The sequence below is a fragment of the Artemia franciscana genome, chromosome 5, assembly GCF_032884065.1.
Source record: "Artemia franciscana chromosome 5, ASM3288406v1, whole genome shotgun sequence".
NCBI classification, from domain to species: Eukaryota; Metazoa; Arthropoda; class Branchiopoda; order Anostraca; family Artemiidae; genus Artemia; species Artemia franciscana.
In genome coordinates this window covers 55664042-55685983 of record NC_088867.1, presented here as the reverse complement: position 1 = coordinate 55685983, position 21942 = coordinate 55664042, and the positions used below count along the sequence as shown (strand labels likewise).

The following is a 21942-nucleotide window of genomic DNA, read 5'->3' as shown; positions in this document are numbered from 1 at the left end:
AGATTTCCTATTATTTTAAGCTTATTATGCTTAACAGATTTCTATTCATTTGAGATTAAAACATTCGATCTTTGGTTTTGGCACTCTTTGATATAAGACCAAACCTCCTCTGAATAGGTCCTTAATCAACCATCTGACGTCTTCATATCTACGGAGAGTCAAAGGAAAGACCGTACAAAAAATTTCTTTTGTAGTCTTAATGTTTGGTTTACAAGTGGTAAATCCCATGCTTTCTTAGCTTGTCATGATAAGAGCTACACGTCAACAGCTAAATGAAGTGAAACGTAACTACCAAAACTTTACAACTTCTACACGTATTTCTGCAATCACCTCATTTTATACAAAAAAATAAAACACCACAGATTAGAATGGTTTCAGGAGAGACAACTTCATAAAGAAGCATCGACGAATCCGATCTCAATTACATCGACTATGAGAAAAGGGTTGGCCTTCGAATCTGACAGTAGCCAGTCGAAGATTTCTATATTTATCACATATTTCCTAAACAAAAACTATTATTTTGGAGTATGTTCCGCCCCAAAATTTCGGTTCCCCTATACTAGTGTTCAGAATGGCTTTTTCTTTTTCGCAGCATCTGCTGCAACCTCGGAAAGGACGTTATATTTAGAAACTAGATATTTTTAGGTACGGCAGTTGTGAAAAGTGATTTATCTGCAAAGCTTTTGTAATATGTATGTGCGAACAAGTACGCCTGATTAAACGCATAACATTTACCCAAGAGCACTTGATGCAGTAGAACTAGTTAAAGACATCGCTGTCTACATTGACAATAGGCTAAAATGTGATGAACAAGTAGCACTTATATCAAAAAGTGCAAATTCTTCTCTCAATATTCTGAAACGCACCTTTCGTATGTTCGGTTTGCACAGCTTAAAATATTCCATAAAGCATTAGTGAGGCTTAATGTTGAGAATTGCCCTAGCGCGTGGTATTTGTTAAACCGCTCCCACGTGCTACGAATGGAGTCCGTACACAAGCGTTCAGCAAAGTTAATTCCACATCTGAAGCAATTACATTATAATCATACCTTCCAAGTTTACAGTTTAGTAGTGATAGGGCTATTGCAGGAATACATTCAGAATAGTCCATTAAAATGATTATGTAGATCCGAATATGTTCTCAAAAATTTTCGTAACACACAGCTACTAGGCAACACAGTTGAAAGTTAAAAGCCCAAAAATGAAAAGAAGGCTCTGTTGGAACAGAAAGAAACCCCGAAAGGATTTGATCGAATTGAGGAGACGTGCACAGTAGGCAGACCACCCAGGAGTGCATCAAATACCAATACCACTACCAGTGAAAAGAAGAATCGGTTCAAAAAGTTTCGTTTCCAAGGTTTGTAACCAGTGGAACCATCTTCCAGATTATGATATTTGTTCCGAAAATTAGGCACAACTTACGAGCTCATTACGTAGTATGGATTTTTGTCAGTACGACTATGAGGAACCCAGGTTTAGCTGCGTAATATAACTTTGATTTATGTTTGTTGCATAAGTAATTGGTTATATCAGCTACTACGCTTGCTTTATTGTTTGTATTTCTACGCGGCAAGCGAAGTTCTCCATTTTGTCGTAATAATAAATGACTAATAATAAAAACTTCTTTTTGAAATGCGCAACACACATTAAAAAAAGTAAATGTTGACGACTATGGTCGGTCAAGTAAGCTGAAGTATCAGTCCACATCAAAGGGTCAAACGAATTTCCTTTAAGTTTTTTCTCTGCAACAGTTTGACAAACATGTTACCAACCAGCCAATCAGATTGTTTGATTTTTTTTTACTCTTCCCTAGAAGTTAGTATTTGTGAACACCCTTTGTAACCGTATCTAAAACAACCATCTCCTAATTTTAGTTGAGTACGTATTCAAAAGACAATTAAGAGCAAGGTAATTATCATAAAAGATTCATTTTTTTTAAAATATATAAAATAAGATATCTACAGTACAAAACCCTTAGAATATCAAGGACTACAAAATAAAGCATTGTTTTACCTTAACCTATTTCAATCTTTTCATACCTGAAAACTGCACTTTTCTAAGATTTTTCTTTTGATTTTTTTTTTCAAAATTACATAGTTTCTAAGGTAGTATCACATATTGTCAATGTTCTCATGTTTAACCATAAAATGAATAAGCAGAATTAAATAGCGAAATTTGATGATGCTTTTTGTCCGCAAAATCTGTTGTTATTAAAGACATCTACACCTTAAAAAAAAACTTTGCCTTCTAAGTTGTTTGGTACCATAGTTTTTTGTGGGTTTCTCATTCATGTTCCACTTTTGGTTGATTTGTCACCCACTGCTACCGAAAACTACATCAATGAGTAAAGAAGTCTTGCAACAGTGTCAGAGGGCTAAAAGGCATGTGCACCCTCGATTTCTTTTGTAAAACACCCCCTAGATTTGGAAGAACACCTTTTCAGGGATATTTTCATTGCAACATTAACAAACGGAAAAATCGAAAAACTTGGCCACCACTTAAGTTTTAAAATGGGCATTTCCCCCCTTCCACCTTAAACTGCTTGTGAATTAACTCCCCTGAGGTTTGAACGTTAATATGTCAAATTTTTTACTTATCCCCTTTTATTAGAACATATATGGCTGTGTAAATTTCCTCTTAATCAAATCAAACAATCGGCTATTCTTTTTACATTCCTTGGTACGATAAGCTACGCACACTGGCAGGTTCAGCAATACCTCCATGCCTAAACATGTCTGACCATGTCCCTGGTTAGGCACAGAAGTCAAGACACGCTTACCTGTGAATTAAATAAAAAAAAAAAAACAAGTTTTTTTTAACTGAAAGTAAGGATTGACATTAAAACTTAAAACGAACAGAAATTACTTCGTATATGAAAGAGGCTGCTTCCTCATCAACGCCCCGCTCTTTACGCTAAAGTTTGACTCTTTCTCTCACTTCTTCTTTTTAAAACTTTAAAAATCTTTAGCGTAAAGAGCGGGGCGTTGATGAGGAAGCAGCCTCTTTCATATACGAAGTAATTTCTGTTCGTTTTAAGTTTTAATGTCACTCCTTACTTTCAGTTACAAAAACTTGTTTTTTTTATTTAATTTCTGAACGTTTTTGAATCCATGCATGTTTTGATTTTGGCTCTCCGCAGAGGAATAATTAAAACGAAATTTGCTTTTTTTTTTTTTTTTGGCTAAATGGCTTTCTCATAATTTTGATCGAATGATTTTGATGAAAAAAGAGCGGGGGAGGCAGCCTGGTTGCCCTCCGATTTTTTTGGTTAATTAAAAAGGCAACTAGAACTTTAATTTTTTACGAATATTTTTATTAGTAAAAGATTTACGTAACTTATAAATTAGCTTACGTAAAGAACTTTTGTATTGTCATATTTTTATTACATATATGAGGGGGTTCGCCCCCTTGTCAGATCCTCGCTCTTTACACTAAAGCTTAAATTTTATCCCAATTCATTAAGAATGACCCCTGAATTACAAAAGCCGTAGAATAAATAGTTGAAATTACTAAAAATGCTTTAGCGTAAAGAGCGAGGTATTAGAAGGAGGTGAGCCCCTCATATGCGCAATAATTTCTGTTTGTTTTAAGTTTTAATGCTGTTCCTTGCTTCCAGCTGAAAGAACATTTTCATATTTATTTTTTCATTGTTTTTTTTTTAAATAATGCTAGTAAATCCTGCGCTCCCTTCATGGATATTTTCTTCCCCCATCACAAATTATCGATGGAAAGTTCCCCCAGCATATCCCCCTCTTCTCAATCCCTCCCCCCAACCAAAAAATCCTCCTGAAAACACCTGTACACTTCCCAATAACCATTACTATATGTAGGCACTGGTCAAAGTTTGTAACTTGTGGCCCCTCCCACGGGGACTGTGGGGGAGTAAGTCGTCCCCAAAGACATAGTTATAAGGTTTTTCGACTACGCTGAATAAAATGGCTATCTCAGAATTTTGATCCGTTGACTTTGGTAAAATAATTAGCGTGGGAGGGGGCCTAGGTGCCCTCCAATTTTTTTGGTCACTTAAAAAGGGCACTAGAACTTTTCATTTTCGTTAGAATGAGCCCTCTTGCAATATTCTAGGACACCTGGATCGATACGACCACCCCTGGGGAAAAAAAAACAAAACAAAAAAACAAATAAACAAATAAGCACGCATCCGTGATCTGCCTTCTGTCAAAAAATACAAAATTCCACATTTTTGTAGATAGGAGCTTGAAACTTCTACAGTAGGGTTCTCTGATACGCTGGATCTGAAGGTGTAATTTTCGTTAAGATTCTATGATTTTTAGGGGGCGTTTCCCCCTATTTTCTAAAATAACGCAAATTTGCTCAGGCTCGTAACTTTTGATGGGTAAGACTAAACTTGATGAAACTTATATATTTAAAATCAGTATTAAAATGCGATTCTTTTGATGTAGGTATTGGTATCAAAATTCCATTTTTTAGAGTTTTGGTTACTATTGAGTCGCTCCTTACTACAGTTCGTTACCACGAACTGTTTGATACTGTTCTTAAGTGCAGATAATAAGTGTAAATAAAAGAAACCTCATGATTCGCAAAAGTTTGAAACTCTAGACAGGGGGGTAGCTCCAGCATTTTTATTAGGGTGCAATGCATCTTGAATTCGGAGATTCAAGAGGTACGGGCTATAAAATGTTTTCTTCTTTGAATTATTGGGGGAGGGGCAACTTGTTGCAGCAACGCATCAAATTTTGTATATGAACAAGGACTGCCTGGATACTGAAGTCTTAACAGGCACTTAAATAGACATGAAAACCTGACTAGATCTACATGTCCATTTTAGTTACTAAAAAATATCTAAGTTCGGAGCATGAAGTACAAAGTATATCTATCATTTCTTTTTTTAATCTGTGAATTATTCAGTCATACTTTCCATTTCTTTCAGAAAAAGGCGATTCAAAGACAGCCCTAGACATTGAAAGGTAAGTTCCTTCGGAACTATTTTCTTTTGTTCCCTCATATTTGTAACCTCTTCTGTTGTTGAACTTTTAGCTGTACAAACATTCTAAAAAAGACAACATATTTGCTGGGAAGCTTTTTATTACTTATTGATCCCTGTAATGTTTTCTTATATGAAGAGCTGTGAATTTAAGCAGTAAGAAGTTCCTATTTTCATATTATTGACAGTTTCAAAGATATGATTTTGAATGGAGCACTGAAGGATTTACATTTTTTCCAAATTATTGTTTGAGCTTCAAATAAGTGTTTTTTGGTGCCGATACAATCAAGATTTCATAGAAATATAAAAATATAGGCTAGAAACCTTTAAAACATTCATTAGGATTAAAACAACTGTTGAATATTTAAGCGTTTAGGAACTTTTTTCAAGTTATAGACTGTTTCACAGATAATGTTCTTGAACAAGGTTTGTAAAGGCTAATATGTATTTTTTTAATTTATTTATTAGTTTTTGAATGAGTGTCAATTGCTGTAATTCCGACTTCATATAAGTCTAAAACAGGCTAGGAATATCTTAAAGTAGACATTTGGATAATAAAATTATTGGAGTGAAAGTGAATCGTTAAGTTAAAAGACTCAATACGAAAATTATTTCTATTGTGAATCATGTTATTCCAAATTTTCAGACTTGGAATAATAAATCGAAAAGTGTTAGAATCTTCACTCCACTTTAGTCCCGGATTTTACAAATTAGGAAGAGGCATTTATTCAGCTCATGTAAAAGCTTAAGGGAAGGTCCTATCATTGTACAGCATACTTGGTAAGCACATTAAAATGATTGGTGCTATGTACTAGAATATTATTGCTGCGGTTGAGGCAGGAAGTAAGGTTTGTAGCTGGTTTGGTGTGGGATTAAAACTTAATCAGGGTTTTATCCAGTCTACATTTATTAGCGGGTAATTTCTGGTTTGGTGTGGGTTTGGCTGGCAATCAGGGTTTAATCAGTTTCTGCTCTAGCCTTGTGTATATGGATAGTTTCATATGGAGTATGTCCTAAGTGGAAAACATGTGCTATTAAACGGGAAGGTAAATTTCCTCTAGGCTTAGTTTATACAGATGACTTGAATGTCCCATTTAAAACTGTTGTCAAAATGAATGAATTTTTAGAGATTTCGAGACCTCACGTTGCTAAAATAGGCACTAAAATTCATTGTAAGAAGACCAAGTCACTTAAAGTACGAATCAATGAGAATGAAAAGGTGATGCAAGGTACCGAGAAAATTGGTCCAGTGGATAGCTTCAGGTAATTGGGTAGTATTATTAGTAAATACGGTGGATGCGTTGAAGATGTAAAAGGCAGAATAGCAAAGGTACAGGGTGTCTTTAAACAGTTGAAAAAGCTTGGAAGATTAAGTAGATCAATATACAAACTAAGATCAGAATAATGTAACCCACGTTAATGACAGGAATGAAGTTTGGCTGTCAAAGGTGTTCACTTCAAATGGCTGAAAAAGATATGCTAGATTTCCGCTAAAGGAATTGTCTAAGATAGTCTTAGGTCCTCCTTTGATGACGGTTTGTAAACAATGGTTTAGGAAACATCTGGTTCAACCCCATTTACTAGGGATATATTGAAAGAGAAGATTAAGATGGCTAGGTCACGTTTTACAGATTGCCAAAAATAGTGATTTCGGGGTGGGAAGAAGTCACAAAACAGAATTTAAAAAAAAACTGGAACTTGTTGGGGAGGGACAAAGGGATAAACTTTAAGCAGATTTGGATGGAAGTAGAGTATACGTAGCTGTTTTTGCTTCGGGTAGCTTGGTGCTGCAAAAAGCTGTTAGTAAGAAGGATTCAGTTTCTTTATTAAATAAAATCCATGCCGGCTTGACCACTAGTTACAAACAAATCACAAATATATTTGAAAAACGCAACCAGCTTACAAATACTGAATAATTCAACTAATTAAATCATCACAAAAATAAACACAAATAAAGAACAATAAAAAAAGAGATATTAATTATAATTACAAAATAGTAAATAAAAAAACTATTAATAATAGAAAAAAGACCAAAAATACTTAAATTGTCCTCTTTCACAATCCAGTCCCACACTCACCAACCACCCGAAGGATATGCTTCTTTAGTCGTTTTTAAATTGCGGCACACTTTCCGCTTCCCAAAATGAGACTGTAAAGGTATTGCAGACCACCGGACCCGTTTGCTTTGCCACATGGCTAGAACGAACCATACTTCTTGGGTGACTTACCAGGTCTTCAGCATTTCTCGTAGCATATCTGGGATAAATTGAATTAAAACGAAAAAAAAATTAAAAATATCAGGCGTGAAACCATTCAAACTCTGAAACACAAAAATACCTAACTAAAAATCTCTAATTTGACCAACACTCAAAATCCTGAGTTTCCTAAAAATCGACTCTGTACTTAAAATTCCAATCATACTTACCAATCAACCTCAGTACTTTATTCTGTTGAATTCATTTAAAATTGCACGTAAAATTACTGGCCCAAATCATGCATCCATAATTTATATGCGGCGCAATCAAAGCGAATATGAGAAGGTGAAAAATGTCGAAAACATATCAAAATCCCAAGATCACGTGCTAACTTACACGCAACCACATCAGCGTGTCTTCTCCAGCTGAGGCTCTGATTGAGAATTAATCCTAGGTTACAGTGATTACTAGATTACTAGATTACTAGGTTACTAGCTAGACAGTTACAGTTTTGGTTGCTTACACCTGGGATAAAATTTTGATAAGCTCCCACCCCCTATTCCCACAAAATTTTAAGGCCGAATTGTAACAAACAAGTTTCATTTATTAGTGAATTAATAGTTTATGTTTTAATTATTTTTCAGTTTATTATTTCAAATATTTAATCATCATTAATTAATTATTACTATTTAATTATTTGTAATGTTTATTTATGTTTTATCAATTAAAAAGTAATTCATTATTTTGAACCTGCTGAACCTGCTGAATCACTTGCTGAACCTGCTTTAACTAAGAACCATTTATTGCTATTTCTTCGGGAAGATTTGGAGATACACAAGTCTGATTAAGCAGAATATAATTGTTCTTTGCCGCGTTAATGCTAAGTAAGCTAGTGCCTACACACTCTCCCAACCCTTGCAGAGCTCTGTTTGCTTTATGGACCAATTCTTCAAGAGTCTTCACTGCCACAACAAATGCTGTGTCGTCGGCGAAAGATGTCATAGACGCACCAGGAATATAGAACCGTATACTGTCGACATACACTAAATCCAACAGAGGTCCTAAGACGGAACCCTGAGGACCTTCCCATGAAACAGGAAAATTCTAGAAAAATCCTTTCCTAGATTTACCCTCACTGACCTACCATTTAAATACAAACTAAACCAATCCAAACATTGCCCTTTTACACCCAAATTTCTTAATCTATCCAATAAAATACTGAAATCAATAGTATCACACGCTTTTTAACATCTATGAAAGTACTAATACACGCTTTTCTAAAGCTAAATTAACATTTTCTAAGAGATGCTATATAGCATACGAAGTCAAATGGCCCTTTCAGAATCCAAACTGGCTATCATACAAACCATGCAGGCTCGTGAGGGGATCATAAAGTTTTCCATGGATAACTTTTTCATAAACTTTCGAATACACTGGCAAAATGCAAATAGACCTCCAATTCGATATATCCATTTGAGTGCCCCCTTCTTAGAGAGCGATAATCTTTGCTGTTTTCAATAATTTAGGAAAAATTCCCTTCTCCATTGATAAATTTGTTAGGTGCACTACCACATGAAGAATATACACCAGAATTGATCAAATAGTCCTCAGGTTAACACCATCCAACCCAGCACTGTTGGATCTAATGGAGCTGATGGTCTTTGCTGATGGTCAGCTGAATCACAGGGACGAAATTCCATTCTCATTCCTACACCCTGCTCACCAGCAAACGAGTTACCGTTCACAAGAGCTTGGGAATGTCCAGTTTCCGCTAGTATCTTTGTTCCAATATTAGGCAAATAATCATCAAACTTGTGACACAACTCTTGTCTATCCTCTACAACCACTCCTTCGATTTAGATTGGCAAAATGATCAGATGCCGAACTCACTACGATATTAGAAAACGCCTTTCGGATATACTTTGAAGAGACAAACACATTGTCAATCAGGGTAGCAGAGTGATCCGTGATCCTAGTAGGTATTGTTACTGTAGGAAAAAGATCGTTAGAAACCATAAAATAAAATAAAATCTAAGTTGAAACCACTTTTAGATAAAAGATCAAAATTAAAATCACCTATGCATAACAACTCTTGATGTGACCTCTGAACCATCATTAGAAAACTTCGGAAACCTTCTGTGAAATCTTCATACGAGCTTTGAGGTATACAAGCTACTTATTGGATAATTTTTCTCGCGCCAAGCCTCAAAGCAATCTCAATTTCAATAGAGAATATTTCTGTCTTACCTTCTCTCCAGACAGCAAGATCCTTCCATGGCTTCCATTTAAGTGAATCATTTACTATCAAACCGAGTCCACCGCGATTCATTGAAGCTCTACTCCTCGCGGTAAGCTGATAGCCTGAAAAACTAAAACACGAGAGATGACTATCCTGACTCATAAGTTTCACAAAGGGCTAAAACATGGAGATTCTGAAATTTCGAAATAAAATCAAATATCTCATCATACGAAGGAGTAAGGTGGCAGTTCCACGAACACACATTGAAGCCAGCATTTTGCATAATTCCAAGATACAAGGAATCACAATATTTACTAAACTGCAATGGTCTATAACTCACTGGAGACTCTTCAGTCGCCAAATCGGAAAGTAAATAACTATCATTATCAAACGTGCAACTTTCCAACGGGCTTAACCTCGATGTCGTACCGATTTTTATCCCCACACTTTTTTGAAACTTTCTCAGTAATTTTTTCCGTCATTGATTTTTGCGTTCTTGCAATCTCATCCTCGCTACCAAAAAATTCTCTCCAACAGCTGAGATGACAAGCTCACTGGCTCGATGATTCTGAGCGCAGCGTACGATTCGCTCTGTTTGAATATTTTGGGAAGGTTTTTAGCTTCTTCAAGCGCAAAGTTTACTCCTTTTCCTGGTTTTTTGTGACGCTTCCTTTATATTAACTTCGTGCGATACCAAACATTTTTCTCTGAGTCTTATTTCCTTTTGATCTCCGTAGCAGAAAACAATGAAGTTTCTTGGCCTTTGCTATCTTTGACGATCTGCAGGACTCTGACTGGCCATTACGGGAATCCTTGGAAATGAGCTAAAAAAAGGTAAAGGATGCGGAACTAGACCCTTAAGGTCCGAACCGGCAGTGCTGATCTCCGTCTCAAGGCCCTTCAGCCAGAAAGTGCAATGGGGGGATGAGGGCCAGCCATCCTGTGCTTTTGCACACCCTTCCTGTTTGCCTTCTCCAGATTTCTCCAGGTATCCATTTAGAGCTGAGATAGAAATGAGCTAGTGGCAAATCAGACTCTTTAAAGGGCATATTGAAGATAGAAACAAGAAAAATTCACGTATCTTGTAGTGAGCAGGCCAACGGATGGTACTGGTAATCACCTTCGAGGCGGGTGGCCCAATGGACCACGGAGACCTGCAAACGTTTATTCCATTGTACTCTGGCATCCACAGCAATGGGTATAATATTATCCAGTTATCCAAAGCGAATTGTTCACAGTACTATACAGTATCGTACACTATTAAATAAAAAAAAACAAGTTTTTTTAACTGAAAGTAAGGAGCGACGTTAAAACTTAAAACGAACAGAAATTACTCTGTAAATGGAAGGGGATTTTCCTCCTCAACGCCCCGCTCTTTACGCTAAAGTTTAACTCTTTCTCTTAAATCTACTTTTTAAAACAATGAAAAACTTTAGCGTAAAGAGCGGGGCGTTGACGAGGAAAATTCCCTTCCATATACGGAGTAATTTATGTTCGTTTTAAGTTTTAATGTCGCTCCTTACTTTCAGTTAAAAAAACTTCTTTTTTTATTTGATTTCTGAAAGTTTTTGAATTAATGCATGTTTTGATTTTGGCTCTCCGGACATAAATAAGTAAAACGAAATTTGCATATTAATTCTTTTTTGGCTAAATGGCTATCTCATAGTTTTAATCGGAAGATTTTGAGAAAAAAGGAGCAGAGGAGGAGGCCTAGTTGCCCTCCAATTTTTTGATTACTTAAAAAGGCAACTAGAACTTAATTTTTTAATTTGTTAATTTTTTCGAACGTTTTTATTAGTAAAAAATATACGTAATTATTATATACGTTTTTATTATGTATATGAAGGGGTTCACCCCCTCGTCAATACCTCGCTCTTTACACTAAAACTTGGATTTTGTCGCAATTCGTTAAGAATGACCCCTGAATCACAAAGGCCGTAAAATAAATAGTTGAAGTTACTAAAAATACTTTAGCGTAAAGAGCAAGGTATTACGAGGAGGTGAACCCCTCATATGCGTAATAATTTATGTTCGTTATAAGTTTTAATGCTGCTCCTTACTTTCAGTTGAAAAAACTTTTCATATTTATTTTTTCATTGTTTTTTAAATAATGCTGGAAAGTCCTGCGCCCCCTTCATTGAAATTCTCTTCCCCCATGACAAATTCCTTCATGAAAAGATCCTACCACGTAACCCCCCCCCCTCAAATTGTCCACCCCCAAACCAAAAAAAATCCCCCTGAAAACGTCTGTACACTTCCCGATAGCCGTTAGTATATGTAAACAACTGTCAAAGTTCGCAACTTGCAGCCCCTCCCACGGGGACTGTGGGGGAGTAAGTCGTTCCCAAAGACATAGTTATTAGGTGTTTCAACTATGGTGAATAAAATGGCTATCTCAGAATTTTTATCCGGTGACTTTGGGGAAAAAATGAGCGTGGGAGGTGGCCTAGGTGCCCTCCACTTTTTTGGTCACTTAAAAAGGGCACTAGAACTTTTAATTTCGGTTAGAATGAGCCCTCTTGCGACATTTTAGGACCACTGAGTCGATACGATTATCCCTGGAAAAAAAAAAAAAAAAAAAAAACAAATAAACACGCATCCGTGATCTGTCTTCAGGCAAAAAATGCAAACTTCCACATTTTTGTAGATAGAACCTTGAAACTTCTACAATAGGGTTCTCTGATACGCTGAATCTGATGGTGCGGTTTTCGTTAAGATTGTATTACTTTTAAGGGGCATTTCCACCTATTTTCTAAAATAAGGCAAATTTTCTCAGGCTCGTAACTTTTGATGGGTAAGACTAAACTTGATGAAACTTATATATTTAAAGTCAGTATTAAAATATAATTCTTTTGATGTAAATATTAGTATAAAATTCCGTTTTTTTTAGAGTTCCGGTTACTATTGAGCCGGGTCCCTCCTTACTACAGTTCGTTACCACGAACTGTTTGATTTCAATAGTTGCGCAGTGAAATAAATATCTAAACAATAACCCCGTGTGAAAACTGGCCAAAAATATAATAGTTAGTGATATAGCTAGCATAAAAGGTATAGTATAGAGTAGTAGCAGTGGTATTGTCATTCAAATGCCAACAACTAAATAAAATCTTAATACTTGAGTTACTTTAAAAAAATATAAGTGAAGAAAATTATTCCATAACCGAAGATACTTTTTATTTAATTAGCTCTTACCTCTGATTTTATCTTTTTTTTTAACTTATTCACTTCAATCAAATGAAAATAATAAATATACATAATTTATATTATTCCTGCTTTTGCGTATCTCTTCATATTTTGAAATTCTATCCGATTTCAAGTTTTTTTTTTGTGACTTTGCAGCCAAAAGTGTCTTGGAACATATCATAGTAAACATAACAAAACATTTAAATATAAGTATGGATTGAATTTAAGTTCTGTATAGGAGAAAATAGGAAATCGGCTCTAGCTGCTGACGCAAATAGTTGCTAGCAAAATAAAAAAAGGAAGTTTCAAGGGCTCTTCCTTTTCATCTAATTTTTAAAGTGCAACTACAGAAAGTATTGTTCCAAAAATAATACACTAATATGTCTTTTTTTATTAGTGAGTGTTTTTGCAAAATCAAACATATAAGGTCAAACATATGGGATCGAGCTCAACCATAAGCGTATAAAATCGATAAGTTTAGGTAATTTTTCTTGCTTCTGTATTTTGTATTTCGACGTGTTTTGTAACAGTATCCAATTTTAAGTACAAGTCTGGGTTTCTGATCACAAAAACTTTTAAATAAGAAGAAATATCTGTTTAGTGTCTAAATAGCCACATTTTCTTTTGAAGAATATCATAGGAAAATCAACATATAAATTAAATGCAAGTTAAAATTAACATGATTCAATTGATTAATTAATTTAAATTAAAATTAAATAAAGTAAGTGCATCTTTCTGAAAATAGTTACTCAAAACTTCATACAAACGAACTTTAACTGAAATAAGCAATTAATTAATTCTACAGTTTGACCGTCGGATTGTTGTGGATTCAATGACCAGCTATGGCAAATGCAGGATTCATTAAGGAAATTGTTTTTGAAAAAAAATTCATATTAAATAAGGGAGCGTACCGGTATGATTAAAATTAGATTAGAATAATTGATTTTTTTTTTTTGAAGGAGCTCAATTGAAGAAAAGAAAAATTTAGAATTTTAAGCTGTGTTGTTACAAATATATATGTAGAAACTAAGCCTATTTAGGTTTTTTATATAATTCAAAGTTTTAGTCCTAAGATTAATTTTAGCAGTCTTTTAACAGAGCCCAGATTATTTTTTTTAATGATATTTTTTTTAGTGCTAAAAGCGAGTACTCGAAGTCTAATGGAAAAGTTAGCAGCACGTCATCGGTGAGTAACTTTTTATTGACTCATAGATCTGTTATTAATTACCTTATAGGAAGTCCTTCAGCCTTCCGCCTTGTCATTTATTTTCCTCGAACTCTCTTTCTCCTCCTTCCCCTCTTTCTCTCTCTCCATCAAAACTTAAATATATTTTAAGAAAGAACCAATGTTAAATTAAGTACTTAAATCAAAGTGAATGATTACTATGTATGCTGTCCTTTCGCTTCTCTCTCCCCGTCCTATCTCTTTCTCTTATTTCTCTCTCTCTCTCTCTATCTCCCGCTCCTTTTCTCTATCCCTCTCTATCTACTTCTTTCACTTTCTGTCGTTGTTGTAATTTGGTTAGTGATAAATTTAACTTAGATATAAGACGAAAGCGTCAGACAAGTTGAACTACCGAAAGGAAGAATTAATTTCAAATCTTTCGCTTCTCCCATTGTCTAATATTAAAACACGTTGAGTAAAATTCACGGTTGGAGTTACGTTCAGCAAATGTACGGCTAATACTTTTTCAGTCTCCTTAAAGTCAAGCATTGATTCTCTATTTCTAAATCTAAAATTTAAATTTTCAGTCATATTGTAGTCTGCAGCACACGGAAGTATAGAAATGTGCTTAAGTACTTTAATATAATAACAATTAAAAGAAATGGAGTAAGTAAGAAGCAACCTCTGCTTGTTTTAGAATGATAAAGAGACAGAAAAGAAAAATGTTCAAATTACTTTTGAGGTCGTGCACGTGAGCAATTTTTGAATAGTTAATTTGGGGGGAGGGAAGCAATTTTTCGAGTTTCACCAAAAACAGAATAATTCGTAAGAAAATTAAATAAAAAAACAATTTAAAACATTAAAACTTAAAACGAGCAAAAATTATTCCGTATATGAAGGGGCTAACCTTGTCCTCAATACTTTGCTCTTTACGCTAAAGTTTTTAGCATTTTCAAAAAAAACTTCCTGTTCTAATTAAAAAGTCCTTGTGTTTCAAGAGCCGTTTGAAAAAAAAAATGGGACAAATAGTCTAACATGGTGGGTCATGTTACCCCTAAAGGTATAATTTTTGGATCTTTCAACTATGATGAACAAAATTTCCATCTCAAAATTTTGATTGGATGGCTTTGGGGAAAAAAGGGTGTTGGAAGAAAGCTAGCGGCCCTCCAATTTTTTTAGTCACTTAAAAAGGACACCAGAAATTTTAATTTCCATTCGGTCATACCCTCTCCCGATCTTCTTGGACCATTATTTCAGTACGATCACTTCCGGGGAAAAAATGAAAAAAAAATAAACACACATCCATGATCTTTATTCTGGCAAAAAATACAAAATTCCACATTTATGTATATAGGAGATTGAAAACTCTACAATAGAGTTCTTTGATACGCTGAATTTGATAGTGTAATTTTCATTAAGGTTCCATGACTCTTAGTGGGTATTTCCTCCTTTTTCGAAAATCAGACAAGTTTTTTCAGGTTCGTAACTTTTAATTGGTAATCTTAAAATTGATGAAGCTTATATATTTGGAACCAGAATAACAAGATCATTCTTTTGGTGTTTCTATTGATTCCGTTATATGCATTGTTTACACCTATTGAGCCGAGTCGCTCCTGAGTGAAACAGCTCTTACCACTAACTGTTTGATTAAGAAATCACGGTGAAAATTTTTAAAATCTTGGAAAATCGTGGAAATTTAGGTTTGACTTTATATAACCTTGTTTCTGCTCGTTTTGGGTTTTGATATCGGTTGTTACGTTTCTTTGAAGAAATTTTATCATTTTTTTTGCTTTTTTTGGTGGACAATAATTATGGAAAGTTTTTAAACATCTTTAGGTTTGGGTAAGTGTGCCAGTCCCACTCCCTCCCATGCTTCTCTTCGCCTGCAGCAGTTTCACTTTAGAATTTTTTAAAAAAAAAAAAGAAGAATCAGAGAACAAGGAGGAACTTGCCCTTGGGCAAGTTGTAAGTTGTAATATTGTGCCCATGTTCAAGAAGTTGTTGGCACATAACTTCCCAAATTAGTTATTTTGCTCTGAAGAATCTTTTCTCTGATTCCCTGGGTCAAAATGAAAGAAATCACGGGGGAAACTTTAAGAGTCTTGCAGTTTAGGGAAGTGGCCCAAATCTACCCCTTTTACCCAGTCTTATAACCCCAACAAGCGTAGATGTTTCAGATTATAATTTACTGTAAATATAAAAATGAATCAATGAAAAAATTATTCAAACGTAAAAAGGTATGCACAAAACAATAATAACAATAAGGATGTAAAGTATCCTTAGGGGTAAAGAAAAAATACAAATAGTCTTATATTCCAATCACTAACCTGTATAGTTGATCATTGTAGTCAAATTATCTTTGGCAATCAGCATAATCAATTCCTGGTTTGAAACCCAACTGACAAAATCATTTCCTTTTCTAAGTAGTACTAAAATATATTTTTGTCTTTCCCTTAGCACTCATCCATCAAGTCAGGAGGAGGTGATCTTCGCTTCAACGATTTGCAACTACCAAGAGCCAGCAACAATGGCTCAATGAGAACAAGAGGCCATCGGAACATTCATGGCCTTCCATCAGTTACCCCAATTCCATCACCCAAGTCGGATGTTATAAGCATAACCAGTAGTCATTCATCTACTAAGGATCGTGTTGACCTTGTTTGAGTTACGTGACCAGATATGGACAGTGAAAGATGCAGTGGGATGATTAAACCACTGAGAAACAAAGAGATTACATGTAAAAAAAAATTTAGTGACTCAATAGCTTTCCGATCTTTTAATGGTTTAAAATTCCATACAAAAGAACCAATCAAGTTTTTTGCTCTTTTTAATGGCTCAAATATTAAAATAACAGCAGTTGGTAAAAAGAAAGGCTGGCTGGCACACTCTTAAGGAATAATGTGACTGGCCTACGAAAATACGTCACAACAATCTACCAATGGACTTAGAATCTGCATTGTAACAAAGAAGTATAGTATTGTAATTTCTCTTTATCTCTTTGATTAGGCTTATTAGAACTTATCAAGACTGTATACTCTGCTTCATATTCACAGCATTATGCGTATTGACACTATCCTGGGATGCTAAAATGCGTTATAAATTTGTATAAAAAAAATCTTGATAATGTAAATGTAACAAAATTTCACCTTTAAGAAGATTCAGTGCTATTCAGAATGTTTTATTAGATTCCAAAAATGCAAAATCTACCTTCATCGAAATGGGTACTTAAGTTATTATTTTTATATAGGTGAGATATGTTAGTCAAGCATTTTAATAGTTCTGAATGCCATTTATACACTCTTTGACCAAAGGGCTGCCAACTTTCAAAAATGACTTATACCAGGTGGCACGCGCTAAGCGTAGTAAAAGTGTGCCTGACGTAGCGGTACTGGGCTAAACCATTTGGGGGGAGGGGTGTGTGTCATGCGTGGTGAAAATAGGTAACCTCTCATCTTTGACATATTTGGTATGTGAGAGGGACTAGTATATAGTCTGTCTTTTATTGTTTTTCAGTCTATTACGTAATAACTACCATTAGAAACAATATCGATGTAACTTTTATTTCAGTCTTAGCCGGAGCCAAATTTTGGATTGGGTTCAATTCATTCAGGCAAGGATCTCACCCATCTAAGAAAAATGTCTTTGTAAAGCTATAATATGTCCGAAAGGGAAATGTTCAAACTGTATTTCAAGGCACAGTGATTTTGGTAAATATCAAGGATTAGAAACTTCCCAGGAATGTTTCCACGTGGGGCTTGGGTCCTCTTCGTTCTCCCGAAATTCTAAATTTCCTCGAATTTCTTTGTACTTCTTATTCAAGGTAACATTTTTACTATCCCCCCCAGAAAAAAATCCTGCTTATGTGCATGCCCCCTTCCCTCTACTTTTGTACATGACAAACTATAGGGATTTAGTTATAACGAGCTAGGATTGTGTTTTTTTTTTACATGGTTTGGCAAAACAAACCATATGACTGTTTTGGATAATTTGCACAAGTTTTTAACCAGATTTTGTCAATATTTAAACTTGGACTATTCTGGTCTCAACTAAAATAGCTAGTGATTTTGTTGTATGTAACTAGGTGAAGTAGTAAACAATTCTATTGCGCCGTTCCACCGTTGTCAAACTGTGCATTGAAATTTAAGGGGACACGCAAAAACTGTTTGATTTAAAAAACTGAAATATAATCTCTGTTCACCCACTTGCTTATATATGTTCTCTTCGTTCAATTCAAATAAATGTTGAATAAGTAATGAATTGAATAAGTAATAATTGAATAAGTTATGCATGGTCATTATTCTGTAGGGGCAGTTGCTCTTCTTTCTTTCTTTCTCTCTTTCTTTTTAAATAAAACTAGATAGCATGAAAAATAACGAAAAATCCTGATACGCTAGTTTGTGCTTTTATTTGTGACTTTAAATGGATTGGACAAGAAAATAACTGAGAAGTTGATTTTTTAATCAATCCCGAGCTGTTGTGCTCCCTCATCCCCCAAATTTTGGTATTATTAATTAAGCATTATTAATGGAAGCCAGTGCCAATAAAACCGTCTTTAACTGATGCATTAAATTAAAAAACAAGTTTTATTAGAATATTTGAAATAGTGTAATCCTTGCTTAAACAACTGAGAAAAATGCAAATGCCATAAAAAAAAAAATTGACCACCCAGCCATGTGTTAAACTGCTCATAAAAATTACCAAAACTGAAACAAATTAGTTTGAAACAACATTATTTGTTTAGACAAGTCAGGGATATCAATTCCTGAAGTTGTATAGTGGGGTAGATTTTTTAAAATTAAGATAAAAAATAGTGTTTTCACAATATAGAGGGAGAGGGGTATTTTAGTTTGAATTTTCTTTGATGCCAAAAAGGGTATTATTTAACAATTTACGGGAGGAAATTGCACCCCCACCCCCACTTTTTACCCCTACACCCAGTCATATGGCAAAAGCCTTTGTTCCAATCTGTTACAATATTATTTCCAAATATCCACCAATTTTTCACGGTTGAAGATAATCTGGTAGGAAAGAACGATTTCTAGTAAATTGTGTTTATAAGATTGAGTCCAATCATCCTGTCTTCAAGAGATAATGATATTCTTCAAGTTATCTTGTCGCCAACAAAGTGTTTCTGTATTTCCGTCTTTTTCTCTTTTCCGGGGATAGAGAAGAGTCCAAAAATTGGCCTAAGTAAGAATTTAATTCCCTTTTCTGAAATAGCATATTAGCTTGAATACGCTTTTTTCTTCTCAGCAAACTTGGGAAAAAATTTCAGATTATTAATGTTCTCTGGGCGATTTTCCCTTTCACTTTCTCGAAAAACATCGAAGATTTGAATTAAGATTTGTAACTAAAAATAAGTTTAAGTCTTTTCATTCAAAATTATATTTTTTAAATGTAAAGTAAATTAAAGTAAAATGTTTATGGCTCAATAACATTGTTAGATCTTATTCGCGTCTTTGATTTAGCCAAGTGATAATAATAAGACCTTTGTTTGCACTATCGTTCGTTTTGGTGCGGATCTAAAAACAGATCTAAGTAAACAAATATAAATTTCTGTTAGATCTAAATTCCATAAATTCCAAATTTTGGAGATTTTTTTAGATCTAAATATTCTAGAAACAGAAGCTTTGACTGATCATGAGTTGTATATTTTGTTGGATGGTAATCAAGAGTGCCAACAAAGGACGTCAGAGAGGGTGTGTGACCCCTCCCTCTAGAAAATCTAGCCTTAGCCTTCTTACATTTCATGTGTAAAATAGTTTCCGTGTAAAAATTTATGTGCCAACCCTTGATGATAAGGACTTCAAAATAGAACATTTTGACGATATTTTTTTCATATTATGAACAAACGCTTTGCTGAGAAGACAAAATTTTGGTAATCTATACTGGAGGTATGAACTCACAAAGATAGTTTTCATGCCCTTGCGTCCATCTAATCTTATTACATCATTTGTTTGTATTATATTTTTTACGGCATTCTTTTTTTACATTGAATGCTATACTTAATTTATGTATGCTATACGTATCTTATGCTTATGTTATACTTATGTTAAATGCTATACTATCCTTATGTATCTTAATTTATGTATTCTATATCATAAAGAGCATGCTGTAAACTTCTGTGAAATCTTGTCTTATTTACATTTTAATATTTGTTATACGGTTAATTTTAAACGTTGTAATTGTTTTAAAGGACTCATGTCTCTAATTTCTATAATTTTTTCCTATTTTTCGATATTTCTTTAAAAAGATTGACAATGATTCTCTTGCGCTTGCCGAATACTCGTGATACAACGACACTGCTTATTTTTTTTAAAAATGTCATGGGTTGCCAGTTTAAACAATCACATGCAGCAGTAGCAAGCGCCCCGTCTGGTGATGTACCCACGCAGTGCGAAATGTACCATGCATCGACTAAAGAGGTACTACATAGCATTTTTACGGAACAAGTATTGCTCAGAGACATGCACCAGATGGTTGAGAGGGGTCAATCCCTCGAACAAAATAACCAAAAGTAATCAAAAAGCTACCTGCTAAACTCTTTTTAATTATAAAGAAAGGCATCTTTATGATTCTTGGGCTAACATCACTAACTAGTAATTTGACTTAGGAAAGGTAATTTGTTAATTTCCTGGTGGAATACTTATTTTGCATGTTTTCTTGTGATTTTAAGCCGCGACCATGTAAATATTGCCCAGCTAAACTAGTCATTAGGCGTTTGTAAATATTATAATTATCATTTATTTATGATCTCAGGAGTATGTTTGCTTTGCCATTTTTATTTTCTTTGAGTGTATGATTTTTTTTTTATTAGTTCATTTTTCAAGTTGGTATATGATAATAAATATGTTTGGATATATTTAATGGTTTTTATCTATTCGTTGTTAGATTAATCATTGGCTATATTAAAGCCGAAATATTTAAGTTAGAGGATATAGTTATGGTTAAAATAAAGCCCAGGAAATACGCTGTGTCTACTCCTTACAAGGAAAGCCTTATTATTTAAAAAAAGTGAAAAATTAAATAAAAAGAACTTAAGAACTAATGAGCTGCACCTTCAAAGGTTGAAATATTGCAAACGCTCAAATAGGCCTAAATTGTAAAACTTACTGTAGGTCCTCTGAGGTTGTCTAAAATAGATATATTTCTTGAAATAATTCATCTATGTGTTTGGTTACTTTAAAATAAAATTTCCAAATAGCCTTCGCGATGTGAAAAGCCAGAAATAGAGGGATAACAACTCCAGTTTATTTCAAAATTTAGATTAGACCCCAGCACTTTTTTGAGGACTTGTCTGTAAAAGGATAGTTATAAACATTATTTTTTCTTATTGCGGGAGCTGGGAGATGATATAACTCTAAATTTTTTCAGTGGAGTGTTTTACTTATCCAGTGACCGGGGGAATATAACCTTACATATGGGGGTATTAAGGAAACAAGGTGAAAGATAAGCAGCCTGGACTAAGGGAAAGAATCGATAATTGGAAGTAAATCAGACTTGCCCAGAAGCAACAACACCTATCCTAGTTGAGTCTTTTGGGGAACTGTAGCCTGGTGCGACCAAAATTTTGGGGACAAGTTCCAAATTTTTGTCTTTTTGGCATCTAGCAGAGGGTGTTACTATATCTCAACCAAACTTGCTCAGAATTAAGAATAGATATCGTAGTCTATTCTTGACTACGTCAAGAATAGACTCCCACAAAAAACTCATGCAAACTAGTGTGCTACCCATATGGAGACTACAAATTTGGAATGGGCTCAATTTGAGGTCAGTAGAATCACGTAGATTTATTCTCCTTGTATTTTTAATGTATTAGTCTAAAGGCCATGGATTTGGACTAGTCTAAATTCTAGTTCAAAGTAAGGTCCTGGAAGGCCATAGGAGCCTCTTCTCTTCAGCATCGTAAGTACCAAAAATGCTCTATTGTTTTGACTCCTTACCATCCAGAAATCATTTAGGGATTATAACAGGATAGCTTTATGCAGAGTCCTTGGCCCTTGCTGCTTCCTTACAACTTGACAAATATAAAAATATAAGAATATTATTGACTACTAATTGCTCAGGGATTATTTGGGAAGGGGCATCAAATTATCAGATTATTTTCTCAAATCAAAATAAAATTTTAGAGAATACTTTAGAAATGAAGTTTGATTTCAGTCGACATCCATGTTTAAGGACACAGTATACCTTGTTGT

At 34.5% G+C, this 21942-nt stretch overlaps 1 protein-coding gene across 2 annotated transcripts in view; it reads left to right on the top strand.

The window, feature by feature from the left end:
* The window catches only part of LOC136027613 (hemicentin-2-like), a 140437-nt gene extending 119831 nt beyond the window's left edge, over positions 1-20606 (top strand). For both annotated transcript variants that reach the window (XM_065705028.1, XM_065705029.1), the window contains exons 12-14: positions 4909-4945; positions 13714-13765; positions 16202-20606. In XM_065705028.1, the coding sequence (XP_065561100.1) occupies positions 4909-4945; positions 13714-13765; positions 16202-16408 (296 nt within the window). In that variant the 3' untranslated portion in view covers positions 16409-20606. The remainder of the gene's footprint in view (positions 1-4908; positions 4946-13713; positions 13766-16201) is intronic.
* Positions 20607-21942: the final 1336 nt, after the last annotated feature.